At 32.1% G+C, this 20,947-nt stretch overlaps 1 protein-coding gene across 1 annotated transcript; it reads left to right on the top strand.

Annotated features, from left to right (window-relative positions):
• Positions 1–86: 86 nt before the first annotated feature.
• On the top strand, positions 87–20,269 carry LOC139513775 (uncharacterized). The gene is made up of 14 exons (XM_071302570.1): positions 87–340; positions 2,853–2,940; positions 3,614–3,679; positions 5,768–5,950; positions 7,844–7,921; positions 8,166–8,291; positions 8,755–8,841; positions 9,474–9,536; positions 11,163–11,313; positions 12,513–13,028; positions 13,275–13,772; positions 14,420–14,529; positions 17,404–17,439; positions 19,078–20,269. Exons 1-14 carry the CDS (start codon positions 102–104, stop codon positions 19,099–19,101), a joined length of 2,265 nt encoding a protein of 754 aa, XP_071158671.1. The 5' UTR covers positions 87–101; the 3' UTR covers positions 19,102–20,269.
• The last annotated feature ends 678 nt before the right edge of the window (positions 20,270–20,947 follow it).

Here is a 20,947-nt window from a genome sequence, read left to right as displayed (position 1 = left end):
TTGTCATTTGGTCATTTGTATTATATCAAGCCTTTAAACTGGATTACTATATTCAATATTTGTAATTTATCGTTGTGTCCGTGTGTCCGGACACAAAATGCATGATAACTCGGAACCTTGCCACTAATGAAAAGAAAACCGGACCCTTGACATTTCCTTACCGACACGAGTCTAAACTTAGTCTTACCAGTGACTGGTATTTTTCTCTTAATTTGCTGGGGATTGTAGTGGTGCATACAAACCGGAAACCAGCTGGAATATTAACCCGGGAAAATCGACACACGTGTGCAACTTTATTAAGTCTTCAGTGCAGTGTGTTGTTTTTCTTAAAAACTAAAAGGTATCAAATAGTATTGAAATAAATCGATTGCTTGTCGATATTCTCAGAATCAAACAGAATACATTTTAAATAAGGTTTTATCGGTTATCCAAGCTTTTGCTGGAAAGGGGCGTGTCAAAAAAAGTTTTATCTTACCGGAAAAAAAGGAGGGGTATAACAACAGGTTATCCAACAATCGAAATAATGACAATTGTATTCAGTCTTATCACTTTCCCTGCAACAAGATTACTAGCCAGTTGAAAATCCAATTTCAACTGGGAAATAAATCATGTCATTCCTCAGCTAATTATCAGAGACGGTTACCGTTGCAAATAGTGTCAATACATCATAAGCATTCTAGAGAGGGGTGGGGGCAGGAGGGGCCCTGATCCTGAAATCCTGGGCTTAAAAAAACAAAAACCTGAGGTCCCGAATTTAAATAAATTTAAATCGAGAAATTCAAAAAAAGAATTCCCAGATCCCAAAAGTGTCAAACCTGAAATCCCGAACTTGAAAACTGCAGGTCCAGGAGTCCCGATAAAGGCGGCAGATCCAGCCATTTTAAAAAGGGGGGGGTCCTAACCCAGGACAAAGGGGGGTTCCAACTACATGTCCCCATTCAAATGCATTGATTGTCCAAAAAAAAGGGGGGTTCCAACCCCCGGAACCCCCCCCCCCCCCCCCTGGATCCGCGCCTGCCCCTCATTCTAGGAAATGCATGAACTTGTGCAATGCCAACATTAAAGCTCAATCTTCCATCTAAGGCAGGCATTACCTGTGTCTGTCATTGTCTGTGAAAGAGGACAGAGTCGTATGAATTTATTATTTTTAATTCAAACATTTTTTTCACTTCAAAATCTGTTAAAAAAGAAACAGAAATATCGTAATGTTTCCGATTTTGGTTCTGTTGTTATGGATTTTAGTTGTGACGTCAAATTCAATGAAAACAAAGAAACACTTATCATCATGATCATCAGGTAGCAATTGTTTCATACATCAAAGAACTATTAAAAATGAAATTGGTATTGAGTTCCTTCCTATCGCAGGCACTAGACATTCTGTCAATAGGAATAAAATATTGGCAATGCCTCATTACAAGTTCTGATCATCATTTTTTACAATGAATTGAAATACATTGTGATATATGTCTGAGCAAAGGCTTTAAAGAGATGTAGAGAAGCTGTAATAACACCCTTTGGTTATTTTGCAGGAATATATTTTCTGTAAAAACATAGGTGTACTATGCATGATTGGTAAACTATGAACTGCTATATCTTTACAAAGTTTAGTGTACATAAAGAAAATTATAAAATCAATAGAACTTGTGAAAAATTTAACTATAAAATAAAGTTTGTATATTGTCCCTTTGAAACATGTAACATACATGACATACATATATGTTATTACAGTATTTTGATATTTTAGCCCACAATAACGACATGTTTGTTATTTTTCTCTAATAATTTATTTAAGTTAGACCCTTGACTGAAAAATGAAGAGAAAAAAATTTAAGATAAACTTATTTTCCTACCTACCTACCCTTTTTTTTCTGGCTGGTAGCAGGAAACAAGACTATATTTTTTTTGGCCTTATAAGGGGACAACTGTTGGAGCCTGGTGGATTGTCATGTAAATTATTGCCCAGTAAAAAACACTCTACTTTATGATTTTTATCAGGAATCATATGCTATAGGCCATGGAAAAATAATTCATGGTTTCCCCTAACCCGACCGGGTCATTGTTTTACCGCGGGGTCATTTAATTTTCTGGGGGGAAATTTTATTAAAGTTCCGCTGTAGAAACAAAACATATAGATATAAAATTATGCATGGTTACTAAAAAAAAAAAAAAAAGCCTGCCTGCCGGGTCTTTAAAATTTTCCCATGTTGGGGGAAACCAACAATTAATTTTCCATGGCCTTGGCAAATATATTTGCCTCCACCTTAAACATTTTAAGTCGAATAAATGTGTCATCCCCTTTGGAAACGCAAAACATTGTAAAAATTACTTTCTGCTGGATAAGTCTAGGTTTTTTAAAGTTGAAACATCCTTTCTTTTCCCTACAAGACCTGTTATGTTTAAATCTTTTACATGTTGACGAAAGATAAAAGTAACACAAAAAATAAACCTGCAACAATTGCTTTAACAGCCTTTAAGGCTTTGATTATTTTTTTCTTTTTAAAATAATTAAGGTGTGAAAATATAAACCATTTCCTCTAATTAATTATAATAATATAATAGTATTTGAAATATCTGTAATTACAATTGTCACTTCCATCATGCCTTTAGGGATTTGATATTTTAGCTATTTATTTTTGGACTCCTGTGTAAGAATACTGACTATAAGGTATGGTACTGATAGTCCTATAATCCACTCATTTGGACTATTGGAGAGTTCTGTGCTTGGGAACCATACTTCATCTGCTTATTTTATTTTATCAACTTAAACATGCAGGAAACAGTAAATAAATATATGTAAGATTCTGCTTTAAAATTATTCCATACAGTTATTCTTATTTCTATTGATATTACAGACAAGTAGAGTTGGTATATCTGATCACTATGGCTACCAGTGAATATGAAGAATTACGACATCGAAACTTGGAAGACAACAGAGTTATGGTAATATTCTAATTAATTTTTACTTTTTAAGATAAGCAATGAGAGTCGTTCCACCAAAAGATTGATCAAGAATATACCATGGAAGAATACATCTATATACTGTAAATTCAGAAATTATTGCGAGGTTTTTATTATTGCGAAAAATGTGACAGAGTTGTAAACGCAATAATTCATGTAATTTAAACTCGCATTTTGAAATGTTTCATATGAATTAAACAGGATTTTTCTCAAAATCATAAAAAATAAAATCGCATTTAAGTCTTAAATGACAAAATCACAATAATAAATGCACGCAATAATTTCTAAATTTACAGTAGGTTTTTTTTCTTTACAAACAGTAATACAGTAGTCATTTTTTTGTTTGTAATTCATAGGTTGAATTTGAAATCTTCAGCAATACTTGGATATCGCCCTTTTGTCAGATGAGCTAGGGCTTTTTCATTATTTGCTATTGTTTAAATGTTCAACATATCAACAATTGTTTTGCTTCAATTTTCAAGATATATATCTGTTGTCTGGTAGAAAGGATATGAGAGTTAAAGTATATTTCTAGTTTACATCACTATTTTAACTCTTGTAATGATTAAAAATGACTGGGCATCACGTGGCAGATAAAAGTTGGATGGACTTCCAATACTTTAAATTAGATCTCAAGATTATATTTTTGTTTTAGTTGGAAAAGTTGATGGCTGACTTGAAAAATGAGATGCAAGTACCAGGAAGGATCAAGCCAATTAAAGTATGATAGTAAATAAATAGTTATAAGTTAATGTGATACCAGTAGTATAACATTCATATTGCACGCTTCAAACATACATAAAAATTTAATCATGATGGGTAAAACAGACAAGACATTTAAACTCTTTATATGTGATAATTTTTGTTTCTTGTGTACTTTAAGGCCAAATAAAAATATATGTGTGGTTCCAGTTACCCTACCTATCTTACTTTTTAGTCTCGATAATAGCTTCCCAAAGATTTGTCATTAAGCTCTGTAAAAGTCAGAATGTTGCTCCCATGTAATACATGCAAGCAGTCAGTTTTCTGCAATTATTTTGTCATTTTGTTCCTGTACAATGAATTTTAATTGGCAGGGGAATATTTACTGCCATGCAATAATCTCAGAATACTTGTAGATTAATGATGTTCACCACCAAGTAGAAATTCTAACAGATTTAAAACCATTTTTAACCGGATTTTTGTGACAAAAATGTCGGTTATTGATTTGGGGATGTACGGCGGGCGGCCGGGCGGGCGGTCGGGCTGTCGGGCGGGCGGGCGGGCGGGCGGCAATCAAATGTTGTCCGTGCATTAACTCATGAACCGTTCAACCAAAGCTTTTAAAATTTTAATATGTTATTACTGACAACTATACGAAGGTCAAGTTCAATAATGGCGATTTTGACTTTTACCGTTCAGGAGTTATGGTTCTTGAAAGATTGAAAAATGGAGTTGTCCGTGCATTTACGCATGAACTGTTCTACCAAAGCTTCCCAAATTTTAATATGTTGTTACTAATGAAAGAATGGAGGTCAAGTTCAATAATGACGAATTTGACTTTTACCGTTCAGGAGTTATGGTTCTTGAAAGATTGAAAAATGGAGTTTCCAGTCGTGTCCGTGCATTTATGCATGAACTGTTCTACCAAAGCTTCCGAAATTTTAATATGCTGTTACTGATAACAAAATGGAGGTCAAGTTCAATAATGACGATTTTGACTTTTACCGTTCAGGAGTTATGGTTCTTGAAAGATTGAAAAATGGTTTTTCCCGTCGTGTCCGTGCATTTTCTCATGAACCATTCTACCAAAGCTTTTGAAATTTTAATATGTTGTTACTGATGACAAAATAGAGGTCAAGTTCAATAATGACGATTTTGACTTTTACCGTTCAGGAGTTATGGTTCTTGAAAGATCGTAAAATGGCGTTTCCATTCAGGTTGTTGCATTTACTCATGAACCATTCAATCTAAGCTTTTCAAATTTTAATATGTTGATACTGATGACAAAATGGAGGTCAAATTTGATATTGACGATTTTCACTTTCACCATTCATCAGTAATGGTTCTTGTGATATTGCCAGGACACAAATAAATGTTAATAAATCCGGTTTGCTGTCGTTGTGACAGCCTCTTGTATTAGCCTAGTCTGATAGGCCTGTGGACAAGGGCATAGATTTCAATGGACTCAGAATTGTGTTTTAACTTATTTCTTAGATTAAATTTAAGGAGTCATATTTCACAGACAAAATATGAATGACTTTGCCTGAAATATCAGTGTTGAAAGTAAAATAAAAAAACAAAATCCCAAGATGTCATCAATAAAAATGTTTCAACAGAAATTTAGTACTTATGTATATATATATATAGCTATAGATAAGGGCTGTGAAAGTGTATTGATTTTTAATTAACAAGTGATAATTTATTTCAGTGTAGAAATTGACTCATTAGAATGTCATCTTCAGATGTGACATCTTGTTAAAAGAAAATATTTGAGATGTCATTGATCTGATATTATAATCAGACATGTACATCATTTATCCTGGTGATATTTCTTGTACTTTATTCTTGTACAATTATTTATTATAAACCTGCTTCAAGGTGAACAAGAGGTATCAAGCTTCATGTGAACATGCTTATACACTATCTGTTAACCCATTTGTATTTTGTTGCTCATCAACCAATTATTGAAATATATTTTTACATGAAATATTCACTGGAACCTTTAAATTTCTTCTAAGAGAAATCTATCACTCAAAGATTAATTATCATGAGTTTCTTTACCTTTGCAATACCTCTATGAAAAGTGATATTCTATGTTTTTCCCCAGAAACCCAGAGACATAAAATCAAGGTCAATAGATAGCTCCGACTATGAACCACGGAGAAATCCTTCACGAAATGGAAGATGTAACCAAATGAACTACAGTCCACCACGCACCAGAGGTCGACGTGGTTCTCTGTCATCGACTGCTTCATCGTTCTCATCAGACTCTTCTTCAGAATCAGCCAGTGTAAGTGTTAAATAATGAAAGGCTGCTACTGTAAATAAGTTTATCCTGATTTAGAGTAATTTCTCGCAATTTGATTTTCTGACATTGTCCTAATAAATTTTTTATTACTTTTTTATTAAGTCAATTGGAATTATCTCCCTTATACCATTGACCTAATAAAAAAAAATTGAGTTGCTTTACACTCCTAATATTTTGAATTTTTCAGTTTTAGATTAAATATTTAAAATATATTTGGTTGATATCGTCCTAATATTGAATTTGGACATGAATATTATTGTCATGAAACAGACCACAGAGGCATCAATGTTTTATGTCTGAAAAGTAGGACACTCACTCTACAACAGGCATCATATTGAATTACACAACCAAATTGTCTGTCAACAGTGTTCCAGCTAGGTTTTCAAAAGGGCAGGGTGTCAATCCTGAAAAAGGGCATTTAATGCGCGATATGATAATATGAAAAGGGCATATTTTAATAAAAGATGTTAATCAAACATTTGTGTTTATTCGTTGAATCACAGGTTATACAAGAACAACATCTTTAGCCCATATAGAACTCTATCTTTCTACTTTTAAGGCTGAAAAACTTGTCAAGCAGCTTGTCACACAAGTTTTTTTTATCATTGCTTGGCACAGTTGAACTTTATATGCAGTATGTTTTGAAAGGAGATCTGTTTCATACTGTTTCTATGGTCTACCACATTTTACCAGTTTCACCTTTCTACCCCTGCTGTGCTTGATGGCAATACAGCACAAAACAGCTGTGCTCAGTAAATTCACAATTTTAGGATATAAAGCAACAGTGAAAAATAGTATCAAAAATAAAGAATACAGAAAAAGATGACCAAGGCACCCTACCAACACTGCTACTAAGACCCTCTTTAACTTTTCCCATAACTCAAAATAAATACCTAAACATATATATTCTTAAGCAAGAAGTATGGAGACACATTTTAGAATATGTAAATGGGTTACCCAATGCTAGGAAAAAAATCAGATTGAGTTATCTTTCTTTATTCGGGTGTGCTCCTTCTTTGGAGGATTATAAACAGTACATAAATATGATGTAAATATGATCACAATATCTGAATATGGCGGCCAATTTTGTTATTTTCGTATCAAAAATGAAGGCAGTCAATGACAAATACGTCTGAATTTTCTGTTTATTTTACAGAAAACAAGTAAAACAATGTCTTCAACGAGTTTATAATGGTTTTCCAACTTTCTGTCATTACGTTTCTTCCATGAAACTACGGTAAACATCGCAAATTGTGCCCAAGTTGTTGTATGCACATTTCTTCAAAGATAATTGCCGACTGACCGATTCTATTTGAACGAATAAATGTTGATGATCATTAATGACCCATCCGATAAACGGATTACCTATAACAACAGATTATGACACCAGTTGTAACCATTGATTAGCTTGGGGTGGTAAACAAAGTCATAATCTTTTCCCCAGGTAAAATTTAGTAATTAGCGTATCATATCAATACGCAAATTAATATGCAATCAATCTTCAAAAAAGGCAGGGCGCCCTGGAAACTGTAAAAAGGGCACAGGGCGCCACTCGGAAAAGGGCGGGCGCCGCGCCCTCTGAAAACGGCCTAGCTGGAACACTGGTTAACTTGTTCATGTTTTGGTTTGTTCTTACATACACTTTCATAGATTCTGACTTTTAAAATAATGAGGCTAAATATTATAAGAACTCTTTTATGTGAAACTTTGCTGTTCCTTATTGATTGATTATATCAGCCTTGTTGTGGTTATTTGATATTTTTCTGAAGTGTGGTATTAATGTTTTATCTGTTATGTCAAAAATAGATAAAATAAATGCTAATATCACTACAGACACTAGAATAAATGATTTTGAACAAATTCCTCTATTTGCAGTCCCTCCAAGTTAGATTTGGCTTTTTCAACAAAGGAAGAAATCAAGAGACAGGAGGAAATGATGAAAACAGTGATGAGGTTAGTGTTTCATGTATTTGCAAAGTTTCTGCAGAAATATTTCATATTTGTAGACACTGAATATATTTTGATTTTTTTATCAATTAAAATAAAAATGGATTTTAAGTTAATTAGATTTTATAGATCAACATATTTTCAACGACAATTTTTTTCATCAAGGAGGATCGTGAGTGGGTCTTAAAAGTAAATTGTTTTAATTAAAGTAAAAAAATACATTATTAATATTTATCTTTTTTATTTTCAGGAAAATGATTTGCCGAAAAGAATACATCGTGTTCATCGTGACAATCGGTCAGCTGATGAAATCAGTGACGAGGATTTATCTAGAGTAGCATTGTTTGTCAGTGATAAGAGATATGATAGTTTTTATGTAAGCTTAGACTTGGACTGATATACATTTATAAATTGTAGGAGTCAAAAGATAGTAAATTAATGTTTCTTTAGACCTTTTGTTCCTGGTCAACTGAAATGTGGACAAAAATTTGGTTTTAGAGTTACATATTTTTAACCATATGTCCAATATGAGAATTCCCTTTAGAAAGAGCAAGTTTATTCTCTGTGTAGATATTTGGTTAGTATGTCAAAGGTCAAGGTCATAACTTTTTTCCTTTAAAGGTTGTTTTTTCGACCTATGCAACTCTGAAATTTTAAAATATTACAATGATGACAGAAAGATTTTTATACAGCTATTATTTAAATGAAGTTAGACTTCGTGCTGATCTCTACTCTTATGCAAATTGCACGTTTGATATTCAAAGAAATTTTGAAATAAATTAACCTTGATGAATTTTCTTGATATGATTTAATATTTGATTTTTCTTCATTTACTGTAGGGTACAACCTGCCATCAATGTAGACAGAAAACTGATGATATGAAGACAATTTGTAGGAAAGGTCATTGCTATGGAGTTAGAGGTCAAGTAAGTACATTTTTATTGAGAGAGAGGTTGATATAATATTTAAAAAGAAGAAAGGCAGAAACATAAGAGGTTATGAAAATTGTTATAGGAGAAGAGGTCTGAACTGGTTTTGATATCTTGCACATTAATAGTTAACATGTCTAAGAAATATTTGACCTATTTTACCTTTATTAAGTTTTCAATTGAAAAATCTATGACCTTGTTTTCATGCTCCAGTGATTGAGTCTATTGTGCTTCCTTTTAAGATGAGTTGGACTCGTATAGCTTGAAATTTTATAATATTTTCTGCAAGGTGGTGCTTATATTTATTCATTTAGATGTATATTTTTGAAATTAAACATGTTTAAATGTTTTTGGATGCTAAAACTATATGACAATGACTTGTTCATTGAAAAGTTCTCCCAAATTAGTAAAATCTGAAATGCTACTATCCTACCAGATTTGTTACTATATATGTAGTTGGTTATGATTTTTCTTTGTTTATTTTGAAAATGATTTAATTTTCAGTGAATACTCTTGTTGAATTTCTCACTTCAATATAGCTTTTTTGTACTGATGTGGCATAAAGCAAATAGTGCCCATTTGCTACTATTTTTGACGAGAGATGAACATTTTTTTTTATATTTATCCAGTTTTGTGGACCTTGCCTAAGAAACAGATATGGAGAGGATGCACAAGGTGCTCTCAAAGATCCTGTAAGTACCCTAGTGTATTGCTTAATTTATTGTCTGATTTAATAGATTTGTAATCATAGAGGGTTAACAAAAATAAAACTGTTGGTAAAAACAAGACATGATGTAGTATTAACACTTGGGTTTACACATTAGATAACTAATTACAACTAACAATCATATTGATAAAGGAAAATCAACATTAAAATCAGTAGAATCTTATAAAAAATGTTCATTACACCATCAGTACTATGGGTGTTCATTACACCATCATTACTATGGGTTTTCTTAAGTATACTTTGGACGTAAAAACAGTAAAAAAACAAGTTTAACTTATTAGTATAAGAGGGAAAGTAAACCATCCCTTAGAAAAAATACTCTCCAAAATGTCCATAAGAACACTACACAAAAAACTATAACGCAAACGCATCAAAAAAATGGAAAACTTTATTGTCTTCAAAGATAAACAGTGTCTGTGCAATGCCTGGCACCTATTTTACTTATGACAATCAACTTGCAAGTCAGAAATAAAAAAAAAGGAGGACAGGATGGTGAATACAACGAATTGAATTCGAACATGGTCCACCAGTTATGATTGTGACCATGAAATGAATTTACTTAACAGTTATATACCTGTTTGATTTCATAGAATATTTTTTAACTGTTTTTAAATTTACAATGTAAAATAGTATTTGGTGTCTGATAAAATATAGTGTTTGAAGTTTACTAATATAATTTCTTTTATTAGGACAGGATGGGTTGGTTGTAGAGATGTATTATTTTATATGACTTCTATTTTTAGGACTGGATATGTCCACCTTGTAGAGATGTATAATTGTATATGATTTCTATTATTAGGACTGGATATGTCCACCCTGTAGAGATGTATAATTGTATATGATTTCTATTATTAGGACTGGATACGTCCACCTTGTAGAAATGTATAATTATATATGATTTCTATTATTAGGACTGGATATGCCCACCCTGTAGAGGAATCTGTAATTGTATATGATTTCTATTATTAGGACTGGATATGTCCACCTTGTAGAGATGTATAATTGTATATGATTTCTATTATTAGGACTGGATATGTCCACCCTGTAGAGATGTATAATTGTATATGATTTCTATTATTAGGACTGGATATGTCCACCTTGTAGAGATGTATAATTGTATATGATTTCTATTATTAGGACTGGATACGTCCACCTTGTAGAAATGTATAATTATATATGATTTCTATTATTAGGACTGGATATGCCCACCCTGTAGAGGAATCTGTAATTGTATATGATTTCTATTATTAGGACTGGATATGTCCACCTTGTAGAGATGTATAATTGTATATGATTTCTATTATTAGGACTGGATATGTCCACCCTGTAGAGATGTATAATTGTATATGATTTCTATTATTAGGACTGGATACGTCCACCTTGTAGAAATGTATAATTATATATGATTTCTATTATTAGGACTGGATATGCCCACCCTGTAGAGGAATCTGTAATTGTATATGATTTCTATTATTAGGACTGGATATGTCCACCTTGTAGAGATGTATAATTGTATATGATTTCTATTATTAGGACTGGATATGTCCACCCTGTAGAGGAATCTGTAATTGTATATGATTTCTATTTTTAGGACTGGATATGCCCACCCTGTAGAGGAATCTGTAATTGTAGTTTCTGTAGGAAGAGAGCTGGTAAAGCCTGTACTGGAATCCTTGTACATTTAGCCAGAGAGAGTGGTTTTAGTGATGTCAATGCTTACTTACAGAATAGAAAGTCTAATGGTAAACTCATTTATACTTTAAACAAATTAAGCATTTTGATATTGCTATTTGCTAATACAAATTGTGGGATACCCTTAAGTGATATTCAAAATGAATAAAAGGGAGTATTGGTATACATCATTCATTCCTTATTCCGTTCCTTATTTTACATTTTTCATTTTGCAACATTCATTACAGTAAATGTATCTGGAAAAAAAGACATAATGGCTAAACATGATTACAAATGAAAACCTACAAACTCAAGGTTATAAAGTTACCTCTACGAATCAAATTTGGATATAATCACATCAAAACAGTGATTTTAAGGCAGGTGTTGTTTTATTTTCAATAATATTGTGTAGTTATCAAACATTTGTTGGTTCAAGTGATTTAAAATGGTGGGTCCCTCCTTAGTTACAAATGGTCAATTGAGGATTTGACGGCAACTTTAAGCCGATGAAACATATTGTTAAAAAAATATATCCCCGGCTTAGTATTTTTCTAGGATTTTTTATTGGTTAACGCACGTCATTACAAAACCCATAGCCCTGAGTGTTGCTAACCCATATTCCTGGACATTGCTACTCATTACATCGAGGAAATTCACACGCATTTTCCTTAGTTCCGTGGTTGTTCCTTATGAAATATCGAACTCTGCAGATTATCCATGATGTCTGTATAATTAGATACTTAATCCACTGACGATTTTATCTTATGTCAATTATTTGATTTCATTTTAGTAAATGCATCACTATTCTGCCACATTGCCAATGAATGGGACTACTGACCTAGCAATGCAAATGACCAAGATTGACGTCACACCGTCTTATGATGCAACTCTCACAACTTTGAGCGCCAGATTCAACTCATTTCACTTTCTATGTCTTTAGATTAAAAACGTCTTATATTTGTCTACCTGTATGGTTCTACCAAATGTAGTACCCTACACCCTGTTAAAAATATGTCAAAATCCCAAATTTCAATAGAAGATATTAAAAAAATTAAAAAAACGTTACTTTCACATTCAACTTTGTGTTCGAATTTCTCTAAAAATCGCCAGATTAAGACTTAAGAACAGGGATAAATTCGTTTTCTACGTTCATATCTGTAGATATGGATATTTTAACACCCTTTGGCTGCGCCTCAGGGTGTTAAAATATCCATATTTACAGATGTGAACATATATAACTTATAATATCAATAGAATTTTTGTTTTTCAGCTGTGCAATATGAAATAGTAAAAAGAAGAAAGTTAGACACTGCCAGTGAAGGGGAAGACTCAGATGATATAGTATCACAAGACTCTTCCACTGAACAAGAAGAAACTGAGGAGAAAGAAGATGATACAGAGGAACAACCAATAAAAAATTCACCACCCAAACTAGCTGTGAAAATGTTTAAATCAAAACCCAAATCAGAGTCAACTGATGTGACGGCACCAGAAAATACATCACTGACAAGTCTGAAATCACCTGAAAAGAAAACATTTAAAAATATATTTCAAGATAAACTGGTTGCAGAAAAGAGACAACCTAAACCAAAGGTTTTCATGGATGATATCAAGTCATCTCCAGTAACTAAGAAACAAGACACTAAAACTGCATCTCCTCCTCAGATGACCAAGCCAATAGAATGGACAATCGGTGATTGTCTTTGGTCAAAAGTATCTGGACATCCTTGGTGGCCATGTATGGTAGCTGTGGAGAAACAGTGTGGGGAATACACCAAAATGCAAGGCAAGTTTAATAATTTATTCATTCACATGGTAGCAGTTAAAAAGATTATCTTCAGCTAGTGCCTAAGTGATTTTTTATCCTTTTGGAAAAGGTTAGTAAATCACAGAAAATTGTCAAGCAAGTTGCACTACACATGATCTTTCAAAACCTTCTTAGTGTAAATATGAAGTAAGGAGATGTTATAATTTCCACTAGAAACCAAATGTTGAAATGTTAGATTTTGTAAGTATGATTTATTCGTTACAGGTAGATCAAGAATGTACCATGTACAGTATTTTGGTGATACTTGTGAGACAGGTTGGGTTTATAGTTCCTCAACAATGAAGTTTGAAGGCAAAAGAGCATTTGAAGAGTATGTAATGGAAACCCTTCAATGTGCAAGGAAATCAGAAAAATCAAAGCTGGAAAAATCATACAAGATCCCTTCCTGCAGAGCAGTATCATTGAATATTGCTATTGAGGAAGGTGAAACTTCACTTCAGCTTGACAGACCGGCACGGTCACAAGAATATGCTTTTAATTATGAACCGAAGTCTAATCCAAAAAAGGAGAACAAAAGAGTTTCCCTGACTGATAAGGCTAAAACCAGCACAAAGAAGAGAAAAATTAGTATGAATAAAAATTCTCCTGTAGTACCAAAGCATAAAAGGATAAAAAATTGTCAGTCTGAAGAAAACATTAAGGAAAAGAGTCTTCAGCAAACAGAACAAACGCAACCAGGAAAGACAATGAAGCATTACTATGGTAACCTTTCATAGATATGTTATTCTTTATGCCCAGCAGTGTAGATATTATTTGATTAATTGTTAGTGGTTAAAACAACTTTTAAAAGCATTCCTGGCCATATTGTTGTGGCCAGTTTTCATCGGTGGAGAAATCTGGGGTGAACCACAGCCCTTTTCAGGAAAATTAGGAATCCAAAACCAATTTGTTGATGTCCAACATATTTTTCTTGAGGATGAACATGGATGCGGCTGCTTTCATTTTTGACAAAAACCATATGAAAAGTGGCATTTTTTTGCATATTTGATAGATTTTTCATATTTAAGCTTGAATCGGAGCATTATTAATGATTAAATCAGTTAAAATCTTTCACAAAAACAAATTGAATCAACTGAAATAAGCCCTTAAGTGTTTAAAAAGTGTCCAAATTTTTTCGTCAGATGAACCTGAAATTTAAGGCCAAAATCATCCCTTACCGACCTACTTCTTTATTAGAATGTAAAAGAAAAGAAATGTGTTTGGAGCAATATGAACAAAATATTTTTTTTTTGTCATTTCAAAGAGGCAAGACCAACCAGAAATTTTAACATATAAATACAGGTCAATAAAAATTTGTAAGAAAATAATATTGTGTAGTTCATATTGAGTTTTGGGAATTAAAATTATAGAAACAGAAAGGGTAGAAGATGAAGACCAGGGACCAGTGAATGATGGACCTTTGGAGACATCCAAAGAAGATATCCCAAGTTATACTGAAATGATTCAAACTGTTATAAAGGTAAGAGATTGTATTTCTTTTAGTCTTATTCTTTGAAGTTATTCTAGAATATTGTAATTTTACAATGCCTGAGCAAACAACCAAAGTTTGAAAGCAAGGCATTAAAACTCTTGGTTTGCATGCTTTGTTATTTTAAAGTCATAAGAAACCTCAAATTAAAAAAAAATAATGCATGTGTTTTTTATAACTCAATGGATAGTTTTACATTATAAAACGTATGTACATATACTTTTTCTTTGAAGAAAATTCTTTAATTTATTCATATTTAGAAGAAGTTTACTTAATTTCAATTGCTTCCTTCCAGGAAGCAATTCCCCAGACATATTTTCCGTATGCAAAGTGACCTCAGAGTGACCCATCTCGTAAAAATCCGGTGATCGCAATACGCATGGATGTCCTTAAAATAAACTATTATCTGAATTTACATGTTAAACACGTGCTCAATTTCCATGCTTTTTTGTTGATTTGTTGTTGATTGTTGACAAACAGGTGACAATCGTTAAACTTCGGCTTCGAAACACGAACTTTAATTACCTGCCATATTTTCACAACAACACTGACCGATTGAAAAATATATTGATGATTATAGAAATTTATGCGAAAAAAATGAAAAATTCTTCAACAGAAGACTAAGTTTATGATGTTTGTATGCATTGGTTCAAGAATTGGAAGAACATTATTTTTCACCGGTCACTTGTTTCTTATGACTTTAACTGTAACATTACTTTAGTAATAAAGATTATTTGAAGATGTTTTAATGTGTGAACCAGATCAACTCAGTCTAACTCAGTTTCAATCTGTTAAAAGTTCTGAGGTCTTAGTATATATATACACATTAATATGTTAACCCTTTCACCGATTGCTGCCCAGACAGAAGCTACACTTGAGACGATGGCTTCCCTGGCTACTATTACTCAAGTGGGAGATCTTTATAATAAATGTCAATAAAAACTTGTTTGTAGTTATTTTTGTATTTATTTCATTCACTAACACCATGTTCACAGTTTTGTTCATGTTTTGATAATTTTTTCTTAATAAAATATTCAAATTTTCAGCATTATCTAGGTGAAATTTTCCAAATTCTGCTCTTAGACCCCAAATTGTAATTTTTTAACCCAAAACAACATGAGGCTGTACAAATACCTCACACTGAATGATGTCCTTTCCAAGTGTTTTGTACATAAAACAACATTTTATGTAAAAAAAATATACTAGTTTGGCTTCAATTTTTCCATATTCTTTCAAAAAAAAATTCCTTAAATTTCGTCTGATTTTGACACGGTTTTCAACCGGTATTCTTTAAAGAAAGATAACTCATGTTTGCAATGTTTTGAGCGGGAAATATAAAAGAGGTATTCCGATCCCAGTAAAACGGGACTCATCATCAGCTGTCTGAAACGTGAATCCCTGTAAACCGGGACTCATCGGCGAAAGGGTTAATAAAAGCTTTAATTATCTTACTATAAATCTAAGAATATTTCATTTGTTAGCTTCATGAACATGCATGACGTTTAAACAATGAATCAAACAATTCAACTTTATATATATAACTTATATTAGACAATGCTGTTGATTAAAATGATATCATTCCAAGCCTTTTTGTTTTCCACTCAGTCAATATTACCAATAATTAACATTTTTTGGATCTTATCCAAAACCAATTGTATATGTCACATATAGTTCCCAGTTGTAGTAAGAAAACCAGGACGGGTTCACAGCCTTCACACTTCACTTTTAAGTCCACAAGCCAGAAGCTCAATTGTTGGCTTGTAGAGGAGAGTTTTACAAGCCGAAAGCAATTTTACAAGCCAATGGTGTAGGACTTGTGGTTAAAGTAATAAGAAACCTCAAATAAAAAAAAATAATGCATATGTTTTTTTATAACTCAATGGATAGTTTTCATTATAAAACTTATGTACATATACTTTTTTCTGAAGAAAATTCTTTAATTTATTCATATTTAGAAGAAGTTTACTTTATTTTAATTGCTTCCTTCCAGCAAGCAATTCCCCCGACATATTTTCCGTATGCAAAGTGACCTCAGTGTGACCCATCTCGTAAAAATCCGGTGATCACAATACGCATGGATGTCCTTAAAATAGACTATTATCTGAATTTACATGTTAAACACGTGCTCAATTTCCATGCCTTTTTGTTGATTATTTGTCGATTGTTGACAAACAGGTGACAATCGTTAAACTTCGGCTTCAAAACACGAACTTTAATTACCTGCCATATTTTGACAACAACCGATTGGAAAAAAAATCACAATTATACGAAATTTACACGAAAAAAATGATAAATTCGTGCACAGAAGACTAAGTTTATGATGTTTGTATGCATTGGTTCAAGAATTGGAAGAACTTTATTTTTCACCGGTTACTCGTTTCTTATGACTTTAAGCGTGAAGACTAGATTCAAACAGAAAAAAATTGAAAGCAGAGAAAACTCTGCACCTAATAATCAGCAGGACTTTTACCGCCTTATTTTTAGCCTATTTTGTTTCAGTATTCATATTGTCATCTGATAGTTTAATTCAGTCATTGACTAGCGTATGTGTACAAATCATGACATTGTGTGTTTATTTTTTTTGCCACATACCATTCGTCTCACAAATAAAATTTCATATCATGCCAATAAACAACATTAGTTATATAAGTACGAAATAATCAAGAACAACCTTTCTGTATCATATTTTGTTATACAAAAACATATGTAGATTGTTTTTTTTTTTTAAAGTATATAGAAGGGTATTAAAAAAATGCATGTATACTATACTATAAAATGATCTACCACCCTCTTCCGTCACAAAACAAAAAAGAATCAAAAGCTTATGTTGTTTTTAAATTAGAAAGTTCTCTTATTATGTTACAGATTGAGCCAAAAGATGACTACAATGAAGAAAATAAGGTATTCATTTATTTTATTTGATACTGAAAAAAGTACATATTTATTGTCATTCAAGGCATCAGGACTAATGGTCAAGATGTTGGGACATTATATGAACTGATGGTGAAGGTATTAGGACCATGAAACAGCTGTTATCTTGACCATCACATCTGATATAAAATTGATGCAAGTAGGTCAAGATGTAAGGACCATTTTTGGAGCTGAGGTCAAGATTTAAGAACCATTTTTAGCTCACCTGGTCTGGAAGGGCAAAGTGAGCTTTTCTCATCACTTGGCTTCCGTCGTCGTCTGTTAACTTTTACAAGAATCCGTCGTCGTCTGTTAACTTTTACAAGAATCTTCTCCTTGGAAACTACTGGGCCAAATTTAACCATACTTTGCCGCAATCATTATTAGAGTATCTAGTTTTAAAAAATGTGTCTGATGACCCCGCTCGCGAACCATAGCTGCCATGGCTAAAAATAGTACATAGGGTAAAATGAAGTTTTGGGCTTATAGCTCTGTAACTGAAGCAGTTATAGCAAATCTGACTTCATAAAATTGTTCATTAGGTGAAGAACTATCTGCCCTGAAATTTTCAGATAATTCAGGCAACCCGTTGATGGGTTGCTGCCCCTGAATTGGTTATTTTAAGAAAATTTTGCAGCTTTTGGTTATTATCTTGAATTTTATTATAGATAGAGATAAACTGTAAACAGCTATAATATACAGCAAAATAAGATCTAAAAATAATTCAACATGGACAAAATGGTCAGTTGACCCCTTAAGGAGTTATTGCCCTTTACAGTCAATTTTTAACAATTTTCATAAATTTTGTAAATTGTTACAAAATATTTTCCACTGTAACTACTGGACCAAGTTCATTATAGATAAGAGATAATTGTAAGCAGCAAGAATGTTCAGGAAAATAAAATCTACAAACACATCACCATCACCAAAAACACAATTTGTCAAAAAACCATATGTGTTTTTAGTTTAATATGCACATAGACCAAGGTGAGCGACACAGGCTCTTTAGAGCATCTAGTTGGTTTTATTTAAAGATGTCAGTCAATTGACTTATTTGGTATAGGAAAATGGGTTAAAAGAAAATGCTATAGCTTATTTTAGTTTTGATAGTAGAGGGGCATTATGTTTCATTCGTCCGTCTGTCCCGCTCCAGGTTAAAGTTTTTGGTCGAGATAGTTTTATATGAAGTTGAAGTCCAATCAACTTGAAACTTAGTACACATATTCCCTATGATATGATCTTTATAGTTTAAATGACAAAATAAGAGTTTTGACCCCAATTTTACGGTCCACTGAACATAGAAAATGATAGTGTACTATGGACACATTCTTGTTGAGTGTTTTGACTTCTGCTTCATAGAAATAATGATTCAAGTCAATAAAAAGATGAGCACAATGAAGGCCAATGGGAGTACTATGATGTTGAAAAAACAGGTCCACCAAACTTGACTTGTATGTTGTCAACCAAAGATTAAGCTTGTTGTTGGGTTATATCTATTCAAAAGTAGAAATATATTTATTTGACAATTTGAACTGTTGTCATGTTTGCCCCAAGACTTGAAATTCCTGATAGTAACATGTTGTATAATTGAAATCCTTGGTTAAAATTGTTTTTGTGTTTGTTTTTCAGTTTGAAGATGAGAGGGGAGTTTAGTAACAGATATAACAGGAATGTCTAACAGCACTACTGTTTAATTGAATATGTTATTTGACTTTTAGTTTAGCAATTATACCCTTTAGTTTTCCTGGCTCTTTGTAAGAGGTGTGAAATAATATAGAATGTCTTTGTACGCATGTATGTAACTGTTTTATTTTATCCATAGAATTTTAATTTCCAAAATTTAAAAACAATTTTTAATCTTTAACTTATATTTCAAAAGGTAATATAACTATGCTTTATTTTTAGTGACTTTTCAAATTAACCTAGTTGTTCGGTCAATTTGATAATAGATCATTTAGAATAAGTCTTTCTAATAATTTTAAAGTCTACATGTTGGTATGACACAGATTACAATACCTTTTCCTGATTTTATAATTAATTGATTAATTGTACGACTTTGTTTTAAGGTTATTTTAACCCTTAGTATTTTATGTATTCACTATTTATTCTGCTGCTTCCTTTAACAGGTTTTTTTTAACATTTAGACCAACTTAACAAATTAGGCTAAGAAAGTAGATTCAAATACTCTTCCTTTTAAACTTCATCAGTTGTTTTTTTCATGGTGATTATTGCCATAGTATAGTATCATTAGTGTGTTGTCTATTTATATTTCATAAGTAATTACAAATAGACTGAGGCTGTTAAGATTAAGAATGTTCAACAATATTATTGCTATAAAAAAGCATGAATGTAGTATTTACTGGCCATGTTTCAATCAATTAACCATTTTTTGGAGACTGATATTTTTAATGTCTTATCTTAATGTTCAATTATCATTGTTTACAAATTAAAAACATTAGTGCTTTATGAGCAAACTAAGGTAATATATATCATATCATTCTTGACAAGCCAAAATATATCCTCTGTTTCAAACTGTAGATGTAGAATGGTATACTTTGTGTAATATATCAATACATAATACAGGGAGACAGATACTTTATGGTTTCATCAATGAAGATATAACTAGTTGTGAGGAAAAAAGAAACATGTCACAAGCTTCTGAAAAAAAAATTAAATCACTAAAATACCAAACTCCTAGGAATATTCAGAATGGACAGTCCCTTATCAAATGGCAAATTCAAAAGCTCATACACTTCAACTGAATGAATAACAACTGTCATATTCCTGACTTGGTACAGGCATTTTCTAATGTAGAAAATGGTGGATTGAACCTGGTTTTATAGCTAGCTAAACCTCTCACTTGTATGACAGTCGCATCAAATTCCATTACATTGTCAACGATGCATGAACAAAACAAACATACTCAAAGAGTAAAAATGTCAAAAATAGGGGTACAACAGTCAAGCTTCTGAAAGAAAAATTAAATCACAAAAATACCAAACTCCTAGGAATATTGAAATGGACAGTCCCTGATAAAATGGCAAAATCAAAAGCTGAAACTAATGGATAACAACTGTCATATTCCTGACTTGGTACAGGCATTCCCATTTACAAACCTAATTGATTTGCACTTATTACAATTTACTGACAATTTAGAATGATAAAAAAGTTATATTTACATATATATATATTTTTGAATGTTTAATATGACCTGGGAAAAATCATGTACCATAAACAAACTAGCAAACCAAAACAAAAAACTCTCCACTTGCATATTATTTGTTGCTTTGTCATAAGGTTTAAGCTTTTCCCACAGTGTGACACTGATATATAACTGTTTAAATGGCTCTGGTATAAAATGTTAAAATGGCTCTGATTTACTAGAACTTTTGTTTTACTCATGTTTTATATATTCACCTGTTCTAAATTTTATTCTTGATATGAATTTTACTCCCTGTTTAATTAGTTATAGATTGTTAAATAAAAATATACCTAAATT

This window comes from Mytilus edulis, chromosome 2, assembly GCF_963676685.1.
Source record: "Mytilus edulis chromosome 2, xbMytEdul2.2, whole genome shotgun sequence".
In the NCBI taxonomy this organism is placed as follows: domain Eukaryota; kingdom Metazoa; phylum Mollusca; class Bivalvia; order Mytilida; family Mytilidae; genus Mytilus; species Mytilus edulis.
Note: the sequence above shows the minus strand (reverse complement) of the source record. Positions and strands in the feature narration are given on the sequence as shown.

What these genes read in the sequence shown, in the direction of transcription:
- LOC139513775 (XM_071302570.1), top strand. Translation starts at nt 102, where the DNA reads ATGATAACTCGGAACCTTGCCACTAATGAAAAGAAAACCGGACCCTTG. An exon ending in GCTATGGAGTTAGAGGTCAA is followed by an intron (nt 8,842 to 9,473) that starts GTAAGTACATTT and finishes ATATTTATCCAG; the next exon opens with TTTTGTGGACCTTGCCTAAG. An exon ending in TGATTCAAACTGTTATAAAG is followed by an intron (nt 14,530 to 17,403) that starts GTAAGAGATTGT and finishes ATTATGTTACAG; the next exon opens with ATTGAGCCAAAAGATGACTA.